This window comes from Dreissena polymorpha, chromosome 1 (genome assembly GCF_020536995.1).
Source record: "Dreissena polymorpha isolate Duluth1 chromosome 1, UMN_Dpol_1.0, whole genome shotgun sequence".
NCBI classification, from domain to species: Eukaryota; Metazoa; Mollusca; class Bivalvia; order Myida; family Dreissenidae; genus Dreissena; species Dreissena polymorpha.
Window position 1 is genome coordinate 178,625,292 of NC_068355.1, and position 15,297 is coordinate 178,640,588.

At 47.5% G+C, this 15,297-nt stretch overlaps 1 protein-coding gene across 4 annotated transcripts in view; it reads right to left on the reverse strand.

Moving 5' to 3' along the window:
• LOC127863158 (uncharacterized) overlaps positions 1-15,297 on the reverse strand; it is a 123,221-nt gene that overhangs the window by 70,683 nt on the left and 37,241 nt on the right. For all 4 annotated transcript variants that reach the window (XM_052402552.1, XM_052402563.1, XM_052402572.1 and 1 more), the window contains one exon: positions 13,432-13,575. In XM_052402552.1, coding sequence (XP_052258512.1) covers positions 13,432-13,575 — 144 coding nt within the window. The remainder of the gene's footprint in view (positions 1-13,431; positions 13,576-15,297) is intronic.

A 15,297-nucleotide genomic window follows, 5' to 3' on the forward strand; every position in this document is an offset into this window, starting at 1 on the left:
CCTTAAAATAGAAAGTCACAGTTGTCCCTGATTAGCCTGTGCAAACTACACGCAATAATCTGGGACAACACTTTCTGCACATACATGGCGCCCAACCTGTCTCAGAGCAAGGCAAGTAGGAGAGTGTAGACTCACTGGGAGAGGCTCAATAGTAGGAGAGTGTAGACTCACTGAGAGAGGCTCAATAGTAGGAGAGTGTAGACTCACTGAGAGAGGCTCAATAGTAGGAGAGTGTAGACTCACTGAGAGAGGCTCAATAGTAGGAGAGTGTAGACTCACTGGGAGAGGCTCAATAGTAGGAGAGTGTAGACTCACTGGGAGAGGCTCAATAGTAGGAGAGTGTAGACTCACTGGGAGAGGCTCAATAGTAGGAGAGTGTAGACTCATTGGGAGAGGCTCAATAGTAGGAGAGTGTAGACTCACTGAGAGAGGCTCAATAGTAGGAGAGTGTAGACTCACTGGGAGAGGCTCAATAGTAGGAGAGTGTAGACTCACAGGGAGAGGCTCAATAGTAGGAGAGTGTAGACTCACTGGGAGAGGCTCAATAGTAGGAGAGTGTAGACTCATTGGGAGAGGCTCAATAGTAGGAGAGTGTAGACTCACAGGGAGAGGCTCAATAGTAGGAGAGTGTAGACTCACTGGGAGAGGCTCAATAGTAGGAGAGTGTAGACTCACTGGGATAGGCTCAATAGTAGGAGAGTGTAGACTCACTGAGAGAGGCTCAATAGTAGGAGAGTGTAGACTCACTGAGAGAGGCTCAATAGTAGGAGAGTGTAGACTCACTGAGAGAGGCTCAATAGTAGGAGAGTGTAGACTCACTGGGAGAGGCTCAATAGTAGGAGAGTGTAGACTCACTGGGAGAGGCTCAATAGTAGGAGAGTGTAGACTCACTGGGAGAGGCTCAATAGTAGGAGAGTGTAGACTCATTGAGAGAGGCTCAATAGTAGGAGAGTGTAGACTCACTGGGAGAGGCTCAATAGTAGGAGAGTGTAGACTCACTGGGAGAGGCTCAATAGTAGGAGAGTGTAGACTCACTGGGAGAGGCACAATAGTAGGAGAGTGTAGACTCACTGGGAGAGGCTCAATAGTAGGAGAGTGTAGACTCACTGAGAGAGGCTCAATAGTAGGAGAGTGTAGACTCACTGAGAGAGGCTCAATAGTAGGAGAGTGTAGACTCACAGGGAGAGGCTCAATAGTAGGAGAGTGTAGACTCACTGGGAGAGGCTCAATAGTAGGAGAGTGTAGACTCACTGAGAGAGGCTCAATAGTAGGAGAGTGTAGACTCACTGGGAGAGGCTCAATAGTAGGAGAGTGTAGACTCACTGGGAGAGGCTCAATAGTAGGAGAGTGTAGACTCACTGGGAGAGGGCTCAATAGTAGGAGAGTGTAGACTCACTGAGAGGGCTCAATAGTTAGGAGGTGTAGACTCACTGGGATAGGCTCAATAGGTAGGGAGTGTAGACCCTCTACTGGGAGGCTCAATAGTAGGAGAGTGTAGACTCACTGGGAGAGGACTCAATAGTAGGAGAGTGTAGACTCAACTGGGAGAGGCTCAATAGTAGGAGAGTGTAGACCTCACTGGAGAGGCTCAATAGTAGGAGAGTGTAGACTCACTGGAGAGGCCTCAATAGTAGGAGAGTTGTAGACTCACTGGAGAGGCTCAATAGTAGGAGAGTGTAGACTCACTGGAGAGGCTCAATAGTAGGAGAGTGTAGACTCACTGGGAGAGGCTCAATAGTAGGAGAGTGTAGACTCACTGGAGAGGCTCAATAGTAGGAGAGTGTAGACTCACTGGGAGAGGCTCAATAGTAGGAGAGTGTAGACTCACTGGGAGAGGCTCAATAGTAGGAAGAGTGTAGACTCACTGAGAGAGGCTCAATAGTAGGAGAGTGTAGACTCACTGAGAGAGGCTCAATAGTGGAGAGTGTAGACTCACTGAGAGAGGCTCAATAGTAGGAGAGTGTAGACTCACTGGGAGAGGCTCAATAGTAGGAGAGTGTAGACTCACTGAGAGAGGCTCAATAGTAGGAGAGTGTAGACTCACTGAGAGAGGCTCAATAGTAGGAGAGTGTAGACTCACTGGAGAGAGGCTCAATAGTAGGAGAGTGTAGACTCACTGAGAGAGGCTCAATAGTAGGAGAGTGTAGACTCACTGAGAGAGGCTCAATAGTAGGAGAGTGTAGACTCACTGAGAGAGGCTCAATAGTAGGAGAGTGTAGACTCACTGGAGAGGCTCAATAGTAGGAGAGTGTAGACTCACTGGGAGAGGCTCAATAGTAGGAGAGTGTAGACTCACTGGGAGAGGCTCAATAGTAGGAGAGTGTAGACTCACTGGAGAGGCTCAATAGTAGGAGAGTGTAGACTCACTGGGAGAGGCTCAATAGTAGGAGAGTGTAGACTCACTGGGAGAGGCTCAATAGTAGGAGAGTGTAGACTCACTGAGGAGAGGCTCAATAGTAGGGAGAGTGTAGACTCACTAGGGAGGGGCTCATAGTAGGAGAGTGTAGACTCACTGGGAGAGGCTCAATAGTAGGAGAGTGTAGACCTCACTGGGAGAGGCTCAATAGTGGAGATGTAGACTCACTGAGGAGAGGCTCAATAGTAGGAGGAGTGTAGACTCACTGGAGAGAGGCTCATAGTATGAGGAGTGTAGACTCACTGGGAGAGGCTCAATATAGGAGAGTGTAGACTCACTGGGAGAGGCTCAATAGTAGGAGAGTGTAGACTCACTGGGAGAGGCTCAATAGTAGGAGAGTGTAGACTCACTGGGAGAGGCTCAATAGTAGGAGAGTGGTAGACTCACTGGGAGAGGCTCAATAGTAGGAGAGTGTAGACTCACTGAGAGAGGCTCAATAGTAGGAGAGTGTAGACTCACTGGATAGAAGGCTCAATAGTAGGAGAGTGTAGTACTCACTGAGAGAGGCTCAATAGTAGGAGAGTGTAGACTCACTGGGAGAGGCTCAATAGTAGGAGAGTGTAGACTCACTGGGAGAGGCTCAATAGTAGGAGAGTGTAGACTCACAGGGAGAGGCTCATAGTAGGAGAGTGTAGACTCACTGGAGAGGCTCAATAGTAGGAGAGTGTAGACTCACTGGGAGAGGCTCAATAGTAGGAGAGTGTAGACTCACTGGGAGAGGCTCAATAGTAGGAGAGTGTAGACTCACTGGGAGAGGCTCAATAGTAGGAGAGTGTAGACTCACTGAGAGAGGCTCAATAGTAGGAGAGTGTAGACTCACTGGAGAGAGGCTCAATAGTAGGAGAGTGTAGACTCACTGGGAGAGGCTCAATAGTAGGAGAGTGTAGACTCACTGGGAGAGGCTCAATAGTAGGAGAGTGTAGACTCACTGGGAGAGGCTCAATAGTAGGAGAGTGTAGACTCACTGGGAGAGGCTCAATAGTAGGAGAGTGTAGACTCACTGGGAGAGGCTCAATAGTAGGAGAGTGTAGACTCACTGAGAGAGGCTCAATAGTAGGAGAGTGTAGACTCACTGAGAGAGGCTCAATAGTAGGAGAGTGTAGACTCACTGGGAGAGGCTCAATAGTAGGAGAGTGTAGACTCACTGGAGAGGCTCAATAGTAGGAGAGTGTAGACTCACTGGGAGAGGCTCAATAGTAGGAGAGTGTAGACTCACTGAGGAGAGGCTCAATAGTAGGAGAGTGTAGACTCACTGGAGAGGCTCAATAGTAGGAGAGTGTAGACTCACTGGGAGAGGCTCAATAGTAGGAGAGTGTAGACTCACTGGGAGAGGCTCAATAGTAGGAGAGTGTAGACTCACTGGGAGAGGCTCAATAGTAGGAGAGTGTAGACTCACTGGAGAGGGCTCAATAGTAGGAGAGTGTAGACTCACTGGTAGAGGCTCAATAGTAGGAGAGTGTAGACTCACTGGAGAGGCTCAATAGTAGGAGAGTGTAGACTCACTGGGAGAGGCTCAATAGTAGGAGAGTGTAGACTCACTGAGAGAGGCTCAATAGTAGGAGAGTGTAGACTCACTGGGAGAGGCTCAATAGTAGGGAGAGTGTAGACTCACTGGGAGAGGCTCAATAGTAGGAGAGTGTAGACTCACTGGGAGAGGCTCAATAGTAGGAGAGTGTAGACTCACTGGGAGAGGCTCAATAGTAGGAGAGTGTAGACTCACTGGGAGAGGCTCAATAGTAGGAGAGTGTAGACTCACTGGGAGAGGCCTCAATAGTAGGAGAGTGTAGACTCACTGGGAGAGTCTCAATAGTAGGAGAGTGTAGACTCACTGAGGAGACCCGTACGGCTCATAGTAGGTAGAGTGTAGACTCACTGGAGAGGCTCAATAGTAGGGAGTGTAGAGCTCACTGGAGAGGCTAATAGTAGGAGAGTTAGACTCACTGAGAGAGGCTCAATAGTAGGAGAGTGTAGACTCACTGGAGAGGCTCAATAGTAGGAGAGTGTAGACTCACTGGGAGAGGCTCAATAGTAGGAGAGTGTAGACTCACTGGGAGAGGCTCAATAGTAGGAGAGTGTAGACTCACTGGAGAGGGCTCAATAGTAGGAGAGTGTAGACTCATGGGAGAGGCTCAATAGTAGGAGAGTGTAGACTCACTGGGAGAGGCTCAATAGTAGGAGAGTGTAGACTCACTGAGAGAGGCTCAATAGTAGGAGAGTGTAGACTCACATGGAGAGGCTCAATAGTAGGAGAGTGTAGACTCATCTGAGAGAGGCTCAATAGTAGGACGAGTGTAGACTCACTGGGAGAGGCTCAATAGTAGGAGAGTGTAGACTCACTGGGAGAGGCTCCAATAGTAGGAGAGTGTAGACTCACTGGGAGAGGCTCAATAGTAGGAGAGTGTAGACTCACTGGGAGAGGCTCAATAGTAGGAGAGTGTAGACTCACTGAGAGAGGCTCAATAGTAGGAGAGTGTAGACTCACTGGGAGAGGCTCAATAGTAGGAGAGTGTAGACTCACTGGGAGAGGCTCAATAGTAGGAGAGTGTAGACTCACTGGGAGAGGCTCAATAGTAGGAGAGTGTAGACTCACTGGGAGAGGCTCAATAGTAGGAGAGTGTAGACTCACTGGGAGAGGCTCAATAGTAGGAGAGTGTAGACTCACTGGGAGAGGCTCAATAGTAGGAGAGTGTAGACCTCACTGGGAGAGGCTCAATAGTAGGAGAGTGTAGACTCACTGGGAGAGGCTCAATAGTAGGAGAGTGTAGACTCACTGGGAGAGGCTCAATAGTAGAGAGTGTAGACTCACTGGGAGAGGCTCAATAGTAGGAGAGTGTAGACTCACTGGAGAGGCTCAATAGTAGGAGAGTGTAGACTCACTGGAGAGGCTCAATAGTAGGAGAGGCTCACATAGTAGGAGAGTGTAGACTCACTGGGAGAGGCTCAATAGTAGGAGAGTGTAGACTCACTGGGAGAGGCTCAAGTAGTAGGAGAGTGTAGACTCAACTGGAGAGGCTCAATAGTAGGAGAGTGTAGACTCACTGGGAGAGGGCTCATAGTAGGAGAGTGTTAGACTCACTGGGAGAGGCTCAATAGTAGGAGATGTAGACTCATGGGAGAGGCTCAATAGTAGGAAGAGTGTAGACTCACGGGGAGAGGCTCAATAGTAGGAGAGTGTAGACTCATCTGGAGATAGGCTCAATAGTAGGAGAGTGTAGACTCACTGGGGAGAGGCTCAATAGTAGGGAGAGTGTAGACTCACTGGGAGAGGGCTCAATAGTAGGAGAGTGTAGACCTCACTGGGATAGGCTCAATAGTAGGAGAGTGTAGACTCACTGGGAGAGGCTCAATAGTAGGAGAGTGTAGACTCACTGGGAGAGGCTCAATAGTAGGAGAGTGTAGACTCACATGGGAGAGGCTCAATAGTAGGAGAGTGTAGACTCACTAGGGAGAGGCTCAATAGTAGGAGAGTGTAGACTCACTGGGAGAGGCTCAATAGTAGGAGAGTGTAGACTCACTGGGAGAGGCTCAATAGTAGGAGAGTGTAGACTCACTGGGAGAGGCTCAATAGTAGGAGAGTGTAGACTCACTGGGAGAGGCTCAATAGTAGGAGAGTGTAGACTCACTGGGAGAGGCTCAATAGTAGGAGAGTGTAGACTCACTGGGAGAGGCTCAATAGTAGGAGAGTGTAGACTCACTGGGAGAGGCTCAATAGTAGGAGAGTGTAGACTCACTGGGAGAGGCTCAATAGTAGGAGAGTGTAGACTCACTGAGAGAGGCTCAATAGTAGGAGAGTGTGTAGACTCACTAGGGAGAGGCTCAATAGTAGGAGAGTGTAGACTCACCTGGGAGAGGCTCAATAGTAGGAGAGTGTAGACTCACTGGGAGAGGCTCAATAGTAGGGAGAGTGTAGACTCACTGGGAGAGGCTCAATAGTAGGAGAGTGTAGACTCACTGGGAGAGGCTCAATAGTAGGAGAGTGTAGACTCACTGGGAGAGGCTCAAGTATAGGAGAGTGTAGATAGACTCACTGGGAGAGGCTCAATAGTAGGAGAGTGTAGACTCACTGGAGAGGCTCATAGTAGGAGAGTGTAGACTCACTGGGAGAGGCTCAATAGTAGGAGAGTGTAGACTCACTGGAGAGGCTCAATAGTAGGAGAGTGTAGACTCACTGGGAGAGGCTCAATAGTAGGAGAGTGTAGACTCACTGAGAGGGCTCAATAGTAGGAGAGTGTAGACTCACTGGAGAGGCTCAATAGTAGGAGAGTGTAGGACTCACTGGGAGAGGCTCAATAGTAGGAGAGTGTAGACTCACTGGGAGAGGCTCAATAGTAGGAGAGTGTAGACTCACTGGGAGAGGCTCAATAGTAGGAGAGTGTAGACTCACTGGGAGAGGCTCAATAGTAGGAGAGTGTAGACTCACGGGAGAGGCTCAATAGTAGGAGAGTGTAGACTCACATGGGAGAGGCTCAATAGTAGGAGAGTGTAGACTCACTGGGAGAGGCCTCAAATAGTAGGAGAGTGTAGACTCACTGGGAGAGGCTCAATAGTAGGAGAGTGTAGACTCACTGGGAGAGGCTCAATAGTAGGAGAGTGTAGACTCACTGGGAGAGGCTCAATAGTAGGAGAGTGTAGACTCACTGGGAGAGGCTCAATAGTAGGAGAGTGTAGACTCACTGGAGAGGCTCAATAGTAGGAGAGTGTAGACTCACTGGGAGAGGCTCAATAGTAGGAGAGTGTAGACTCAGCTGAGAGAGGCTCAATAGTAGGAGAGTGTAGACTCACTGGGAGAGGCTCAATAGTAGGAGAGTGTAGACTCACTGGGAGAGGCTCAATAGTAGGAGAGTGTAGACTCACTGGGAGAGGCTCAATAGTTAGGAGAGTGTAGACTCACTGGGAGAGGCTCAATCGTAGGAGAGTGTAGACTCACTGGAGAGGCTCAATAGTAGGAGAGTGTAGACTCACTGGAGAGGCTCAATAGTAGGAGAGTGTAGACTCACTGGGAGAGGCTCAATAGTAGGAGAGTGTAGACTCACTGGGAGAGGCTCACTAGTAGGAGAGTGTAGACTCACTGGGAGAGGCTCAATAGTAGGAGAGTGTAGACTCACTGGGAGAGGCTCAATAGTAGGAGAGTGTAGACTCACTGGAGAGAGGCTCAATAGTAGGAGAGTGTAGACTCACTGGGAGAGGCTCAATAGTAGGAGAGTGTAGACTCACTGGGAGAGGCTCAATAGTAGGAGAGTGTAGACTCACTGAGGAGAGGCTCAATAGTAGGAGAGTGTAGACTCACTGGGAGAGGCTCAATAGTAGGAGAGTGTAGACTCCCTGGGAGAGGCTCAATAGTAGGAGAGTGTAGACTCACTGGGAGAGGCTCAATAGTAGGAGAGTGTAGACTCACTGGGAGAGGCTCAATAGTAGGAGAGTGTAGACTCACTGGGAGAGGCTCAATAGTAGGAGAGTGTAGACTCACTGAGAGAGGCCTCAATAGTAGGAGAGTGTAGACTCACTGGGAGAGGCTCAATAGTAGGAGAGTGTAGACTCACTGGGAGAGGCTCAATAGTAGGAGAGTGTAGACTCACTGAGAGAGGCTCAATAGTAGGAGGAGTGTAGACTCACTGAGAGAGGCTCAATAGTAGGGAGAGTGTAGACTCACTGGGAGAGGCTCAATAGTAGGAGGAGTGTTAGACTCACTGGGAGAGGCTCAATAGTAGGAGAGTGTAGACTCACTGCGAGAGGCTCAATAGTAGGAGAGTGTAGACTCACTGGGAGAGGCTCAATAGTAGGAGAGTGTAGACTCACTGGAGAGGCTCAATAGTAGGAGAGTGTAGACTCACTGGGAGAGGCTCAATAGTAGGAGAGTGTAGACTCACTGGAGAGAGGCTCAATAGTAGGAGAGTGTAGACTCACTGGGAGAGGCTCAATAGTAGGAGAGTGTAGACTCACTGGGAGAGGCTCAATAGTAGGAGAGTGTAGACTCACATGGAGAGGCTCAATAGTAGGAGAGTGTAGACTCACTGAGAGAGGCTCAATAGTAGGAGAGTGTAGACTCACTGGGAGAGGCTCAATAGTAGGAGAGTGTAGGACTCCACTGGAGAGAGGCTCAATAGTAGGAGAGTGTAGACTCACTGGGAGAGGCTCAATAGTAGGAGAGTGTAGACTCACGGGAGCATCAACTGGGAACTGAGGCTCAATAGTAGGAGAGTGTAGACTCACTGGGAGAGGCTCAATAGTAGGAGAGTGTAGACTCACTGGGAGAGGCTCAATAGTAGGAGAGTGTAGACTCACAGGGAAGGCTCAATAGTAGGAGAGTGTAGACTCACTGGGAGAGGCTCAATAGTAGGAGGCTCAAGTAGGAGAGGTAGACTCACTGGGAGAGGCTCAATAGTAGGAGAGTGTAGACTCACTGGAGAGGCTCAATAGTAGGAGAGTGTAGACTCACTGGGAGAGGCTCAATAGTAGGAGAGTGTAGACTCACTGGGAGAGGCTCAATAGTAGGAGAGTGTAGACTCACTGGGAGAGGCTCAATAGTAGGAGAGTGTAGACTCACTGGGAGAGGCTCAATAGTAGGAGAGTGTAGACTCACTGGAGAGGCTCAATAGTAGGAGAGTGTAGATCACTGGGAGAGGCTCAATAGTAGGAGAGTGTTAGACTCACTGGGAGAGGCTCAATAGTAGGCGAGTGTAGACTCACTGGGAGAGGCTCAATAGTAGGAGAGTGTAGACTCACTGGAGAGGCTCAATAGTAGGAGAGTGTAGACTCACTGGGAGAGGCTCAATAGTAGGAGAGTGTAGACTCACTGGAGAGGCTCAATAGTAGGAGAGTGTAGACTCACTGGGAGAGGCTCAATAGTAGGAGAGTGTAGACTCATGGAGAGAGGCTCAATAGTAGGAGAGTGTAGACTCACTGGAGAGGCTCAATAGTAGGAGAGTGTAGACTCACTGGGAGAGGCTCAATAGTAGGAGAGTGTAGACTCACTGGGAGAGGCTCAATAGTAGGAGAGTGTAGACTCACTGGGAGAGGCTCAATAGTAAGGAGAGTGTAGACTCACTGGAGAGAGGCTCAATAGTAGGAGAGTGTAGACTCACTGGGAGAGGCTCAATAGTAGGAGAGTGTAGACTCACTGGGAGAGGCTCAATAGTAGGAGAGTGTAGACTCACTGGGAGAGGCTCAATAGTAGGAGAGTGTAGACTCACTGGGAGAGGCTCAATAGTAGGAGAGTGTAGACTCACTGGGAGAGGCTCAATAGTAGGAGAGTGTAGACTCACTGGGAGAGGCTCAATAGTAGGAGAGTGTAGACTCACTGAGGAGAGGCTCAATAGTAGGAGAGTGTAGACTCACTGGGAGAGGCTCAATAGTAGGAGAGTGTAGACTCACTGGGAGAGGCTCAATAGTAGGAGAGTGTAGACTCACTGGGAGAGGCTCAATAGTAGGAGAGTGTAGACTCACTGAGAGAGGCCTCAATAGTAGGAGAGTGTAGACTCACGGGAGAGGCTCAATAGTAGGAGATGTAGACTCACTGAGAGAGGCTCAATAGTAGGAGAGTGTAGACTCACTGAGAGAGGCTCAATAGTAGGAGAGTGTAGACTCACTGGGAGAGGCTCAATAGTAGGAGAGTGTATACTCACTGGGAGAGGCTCAATAGTAGGAGAGTGTAGACTCACTGAGAGAGGTCAATAGTAGGAGAGTGTAGACTCACTGGGAGAGGCTCAATAGTTAGGAGAGGTAGACTCACTGAGGAGAGGCTCAATAGTAGGAGAGTGTAGACTCACGGAGAGAGCTCATAGTAGGAGAGTGTAGAACTCATGGAAGAGGCTCAATAGTAGGAGAGTGTAGACTCACTGGGAGAGGCTCTCAATAGTAGGAGAGTGTAGACTCACTGGGAGAGGCTCAATAGTAGGAGAGTGTAGACTCATTGGAGAGGGCTCAATAGTAGGAGAGTGTAGACTCACTGGGAGAGGTCCAATAGTAGGAGAGTGTAGACTCACTGGGAGAGGCTCAATAGTAGGAGAGTGTAGACTCACTGGGAGAGGCTCAATAGTAGGAGAGTGTAGACTCACTGGGAGAGGCTCACTAGACTCACTGGGAGAGCTAGTGTAGACTCACTGGGAGAGGCTCAATAGTAGGAGAGTGTAGACTCACTGGGAGAGGCCTCAATAGTAGGAGAGTGTAGACTCACTGGGAGAGGCTCAATAGTAGGAGAGTGTAGACTACACTGGGAGAGGCTCAATAGTAGGAGAGTGTAGACTCACTGGGAGAGGCTCAATAGTAGGAGAGTGTAGACTCACTGGGAGAGGCTCAATAGTAGGAGAGTGTAGACTCACTGGGAGAGGCTCAATAGTAGGAGAGTGTAGACTCACTGGGAGAGGCTCAATAGTAGGAGAGTGTAGACTCACTGGGAGAGGCTCAATAGTAGGAGAGTGTAGACTCACTGGGAGAGGCTCAATAGTAGGAGAGTGTAGACTCACTGGGAGAGGCTCAATAGTAGGAGAGTGTAGACTCACTGGAGAGAGGCTCAATAGTAGGAGAGTGTAGACTCACTGGGAGAGGCTCAATAGTAGGAGAGTGTAGACTCACTGGGAGAGTGTAGACTCACTGGGAGAGGCTCACTAGTAGGAGAGTGTAGACTTCACTGGGAGAGGCTCAATAGTAGGAGAGTGTAGACTCACTGGGAGAGGCTCAATAGTAGGAGAGTGTAGACTCACTGGGAGAGGCTCAATAGTAGGAGAGTGTAGACTCACTGGGAGAGGCTCAATAGTAGGAGAGTGTAGACTCACTGGGAGAGGCTCAATAGTAGGAGAGTGTAGACTCACTGGGAGAGGCTCAATAGTAGGAGAGTGTAGACTCACTGGGAGAGGCTCAATAGTAGGAGAGTGTAGACTCACTGGGAGAGGCTCAATAGTAGGAGAGTGTAGACTAACACTGGGAGAGGCTCAATAGTAGGAGAGTGTAGACTCACTGGGATAGGCTCAATAGTAGGAGAGTGTACTCACTGGGAGAGGCTCAATAGTAGGAGAGTGTAGACTCACTGGGAGAGGCTCAATAGTAGGAGAGTGTAGACTCACTGGGAGAGGCTCAATAGTAGGAGAGTGTAGACTCACTGGGAGAGGCTCAAGTAGAATGTAGACCACTGGAGAGGCTCAATAGTAGGAGAGTGTAGACTCACTGGGAGAGGCTCAATAGTAGGAGAGTGTAGACTCACTGGGAGAGGCTCAATAGTAGGAGTGTAGACTCACTGAGAGAGGCTCAATAGTAGGAGAGTGTAGACTCACTGGGAGAGGCTCAATAGTAGGAGTGTAGACTCACTGAGAGAGGCTCAATAGTAGGAGAGTGTAGACTCACTGGGAGAGGCTCAATAGTAGGAGAGTGTAGACTCACTGAGAGAGGCTCAATAGTAGGAGAGTGTAGACTCACTGGGAGAGGCTCAATAGTAGGAGAGTGTAGACTCACTGGGAGAGGCTCAATAGTAGGAGAGTGTAGACTCACTGGGAGAGGCTCAATAGTAGGAGAGTGTAGACTCACTGGGAGAGGCTCAATAGTAGGAGAGTGTAGACTCACTGGGAGAGGCTCAATAGTAGGAGAGTGTAGACTCACTGGGAGAGGCTCAATAGTAGGAGAGTGTAGATTCACTGGGAGAGGCTCAATAGTAGGAGAGTGTAGACTCACTGGGAGAGGCCTCAATAGTAGGAGAGTGTAGACTCACTGGGAGAGGCTCAATAGTAGGAGAGTGTAGACTCACTGGGAGAGGCTCAATAGTAGGAGAGTGTAGACTCACTGGGAGAGGCTCAATAGTAGGAGAGTGTAGACTCACTGGGAGAGGCTCAATAGTAGGAGAGTGTAGACTCACTGGGAGAGGCTCAATAGTAGGAGAGTGTAGACTAACACTGGGAGAGGCTCAATAGTAGGAGAGTGTAGACTCACTGGGATAGGCTCAATAGTAGGAGAGTGTACTCACTGGGAGAGGCTCAATAGTAGGAGAGTGTAGACTCACTGGGAGAGGCTCAATAGTAGGAGAGTGTAGACTAACACTGGGAGAGGCTCAATAGTAGGAGAGTGTAGACTCACTGGGAGAGGCTCAATAGTAGGAGAGTGTAGACTAACACTGGGAGAGGCTCAATAGTAGGAGAGTGTATACTCACTGGGAGAGGCTCAATAGTAGGAGAGTGTAGACTCACTGGGAGAGGCTCAATAGTAGGAGAGTGTAGACTCACTGGGAGGGGCTCAATAGTAGGAGAGTGTAGACTCACTGGGAGAGGCTCAATAGTAGGAGAGTGTAGACTCACTGAGAGAGGCTCAATAGTAGGACAGTGTAGACTCACTGGGAGAGGCTCAATAGTAGGAGAGTGTAGACTCACTGGGATAGGCTCAATAGTAGGAGAGTGTAGACTCACTGGGAGAGGCTCAATAGTAGGAGAGTGTAGACTCACTGGGAGAGGCTCAATAGTAGGAGAGTGTAGACTCACTGGGAGAGGCTCAATAGTAGGAGAGTGTAGACTCACAGGGAGAGGCTCAATAGTAGGACAGTGTAGACTCACTGGGAGAGGCTCAATAGTAGGAGAGTGTAGACTCACTGGGAGAGGCTCAATAGTAGGAGAGTGTAGACTCACTGAGAGAGGCACAATAGTAGGAGAGTGTAGACTCACTGGGAGAGGCTCAATAGTAGGAGAGTGTAGACTCACTGGGAGAATTCATCTCTAATCACTCACTGGGAGAATTCATCTCTACTCACTCACAGGGAGAAATCATCTCTACTCACTCACTGGGAGAATTCAGCTCTACTCACTCACTGGGAGAATTCATCTCTACTCAGTTATTCTTTACATGCATTGATGATGCTTTTCTGTTGCCCAGAAATAAAAGTTTTTATATGGCATCATATAATGGCAGAAGATTCAGCAAATCCTTTTCACAATATACGATCTATTTCCCACTTCAGGCAGGATCTTCAATAAAATAAATCTTCCAAATCAATGAAACATCAAAATGCTCAACCCTCCTTCCCCTTGAACAAGCCGTCTTACCTTCAGGAAGTTCTTTGGTGCTGGTGGGTAAACAATGAAGTGTCGTAGAGTGAACCCGTAGCCCCGCTCAGTGCGGGGGATGTGGACGGTACGGGGGCCGGTGAGCGGGGTAGACTTGCTGCGCGCTAACTTCCAGCCTGGTCCCTAAAACACAGAAAATCATGGTGTAATGTAACCCCACTGAAATAGTGTGTAATGTAACCCTATTGAAGGTCACAATATACTAAATAATTGCCCAATATAATTCAATGTAAAAGCGACAACTTAAAGCGAAAATAAATGCAACATTTTGCACATAGAAACCCCCATGACCATACCTTTTCTAAAAGGTTATTCTAAGAGTAATCAATTTAAGCAATAAAAAATATCATGTTCAAACCAAGAAAGACCTTGACAAAAATCAAATTCAATAGTTTTTTACACCTTAATTTTTCGGCCATTTTCTAGTTGAATGTAACCTTTTTCAGTGCAAATTTTAACATATGTCTCTAACTTTGTCATTTTCAGATATTTAGTAGTGAACGCCTATTCTTTCCCTTTCAATATCTACAAGAGATAAAGCCAGAACAACAGTCATAAGTGTAAAACATGGCTTCGAGTAAACTATGATGGTTAATTTATTTTATTAAAGACCTTTCTTACTAGATTCAAGTTTTTAAGGCTTCATCTCCAAACCTTAGATACTGACGAGCAGCAAACAGCATAAAACCTAAACAGACTGTGAGTTACTCGCAGGCTGTTCTGGTTTAATGCTGTTTGCACATAGCCATTTTCACTTTGCTTCCAAGTGGTAAGGGTTAAACATGGCTTAGTGCATGTCGGTAAAGTGTAATTCCAGATTAGCCTGTGAATTCCACAAAGACACTTTTTAGGCAGACTGGATTTTCGTTTAAAAAAGACTTCCCTTAAACAAAAAAAAATCCATAAAAGCAGAAAGTGTCATCCCTGACAGAAAGTGTCATCCCTGACAGAAAGTGTCATCCCTGACAGAAAGTGTCATCCCTGATAGAAAGTGTCATCCCTGATAATTAAAGCTTGTGCAGACTGCACAGGCTAATCTTGGACAACACTTCACGCTTCACATGCATTAAGCCCAGTTTTGCCACGGCACAACTCATATCCATATCCATATATATTAAATGCGAATGCACTTAAAGATAAACATTTATTCCAAAAGTTGTTCGGAACTAATGCGCTTAAAGATAAACATCTATTCCATAAGTTGTTCGGAACTTTTGATTACAGCAATTGAATTGATAACAGAGAATTCCACCTTTCAAAGAATCAGACAAAAACATACACATTAAAGTTTCTGAATTCACTGCAAATTACATATAATTATTATTGTATTCCACAACATGTATATATAGACAGTGGCGATAAAGAACTATCCATATAAACATATTCCATGAAAGTTGCGTTTTTGAATAACAGGGCAAAAAATGGTATTGTATATACATGTCAGGCAAACTGGACAGATTATTTAGACTTATTTTCTTCATAATCTTGAGAACAAGTTGGATTTAATGCTTTCTATCATTGTATAGAGACCAGTGTCAATGAATCTGTGATGCTACATGTACCTGTGTATTTCCAACAGTTCTGTTCTAGTATACTCCCAACAGTTTTGCACTAGCACATTTGTATAATCCAAAAAATGACCACAATATCACTAATATCCCTCTAGTTCAAGTACTCCATCTTTAGCCACTATTTCAATAAATCATAATCAAGAATAAGGTAAAATATTAGCATACATAATTATCCCTTTCAGTTTCAGGGCATAAGTTGTTTGCTTTTTCAGTTTCACTCAGACAAACAAGTAAATTCCACTCAAAATCAGGTGGACAGGTCCAATTCTTGAAA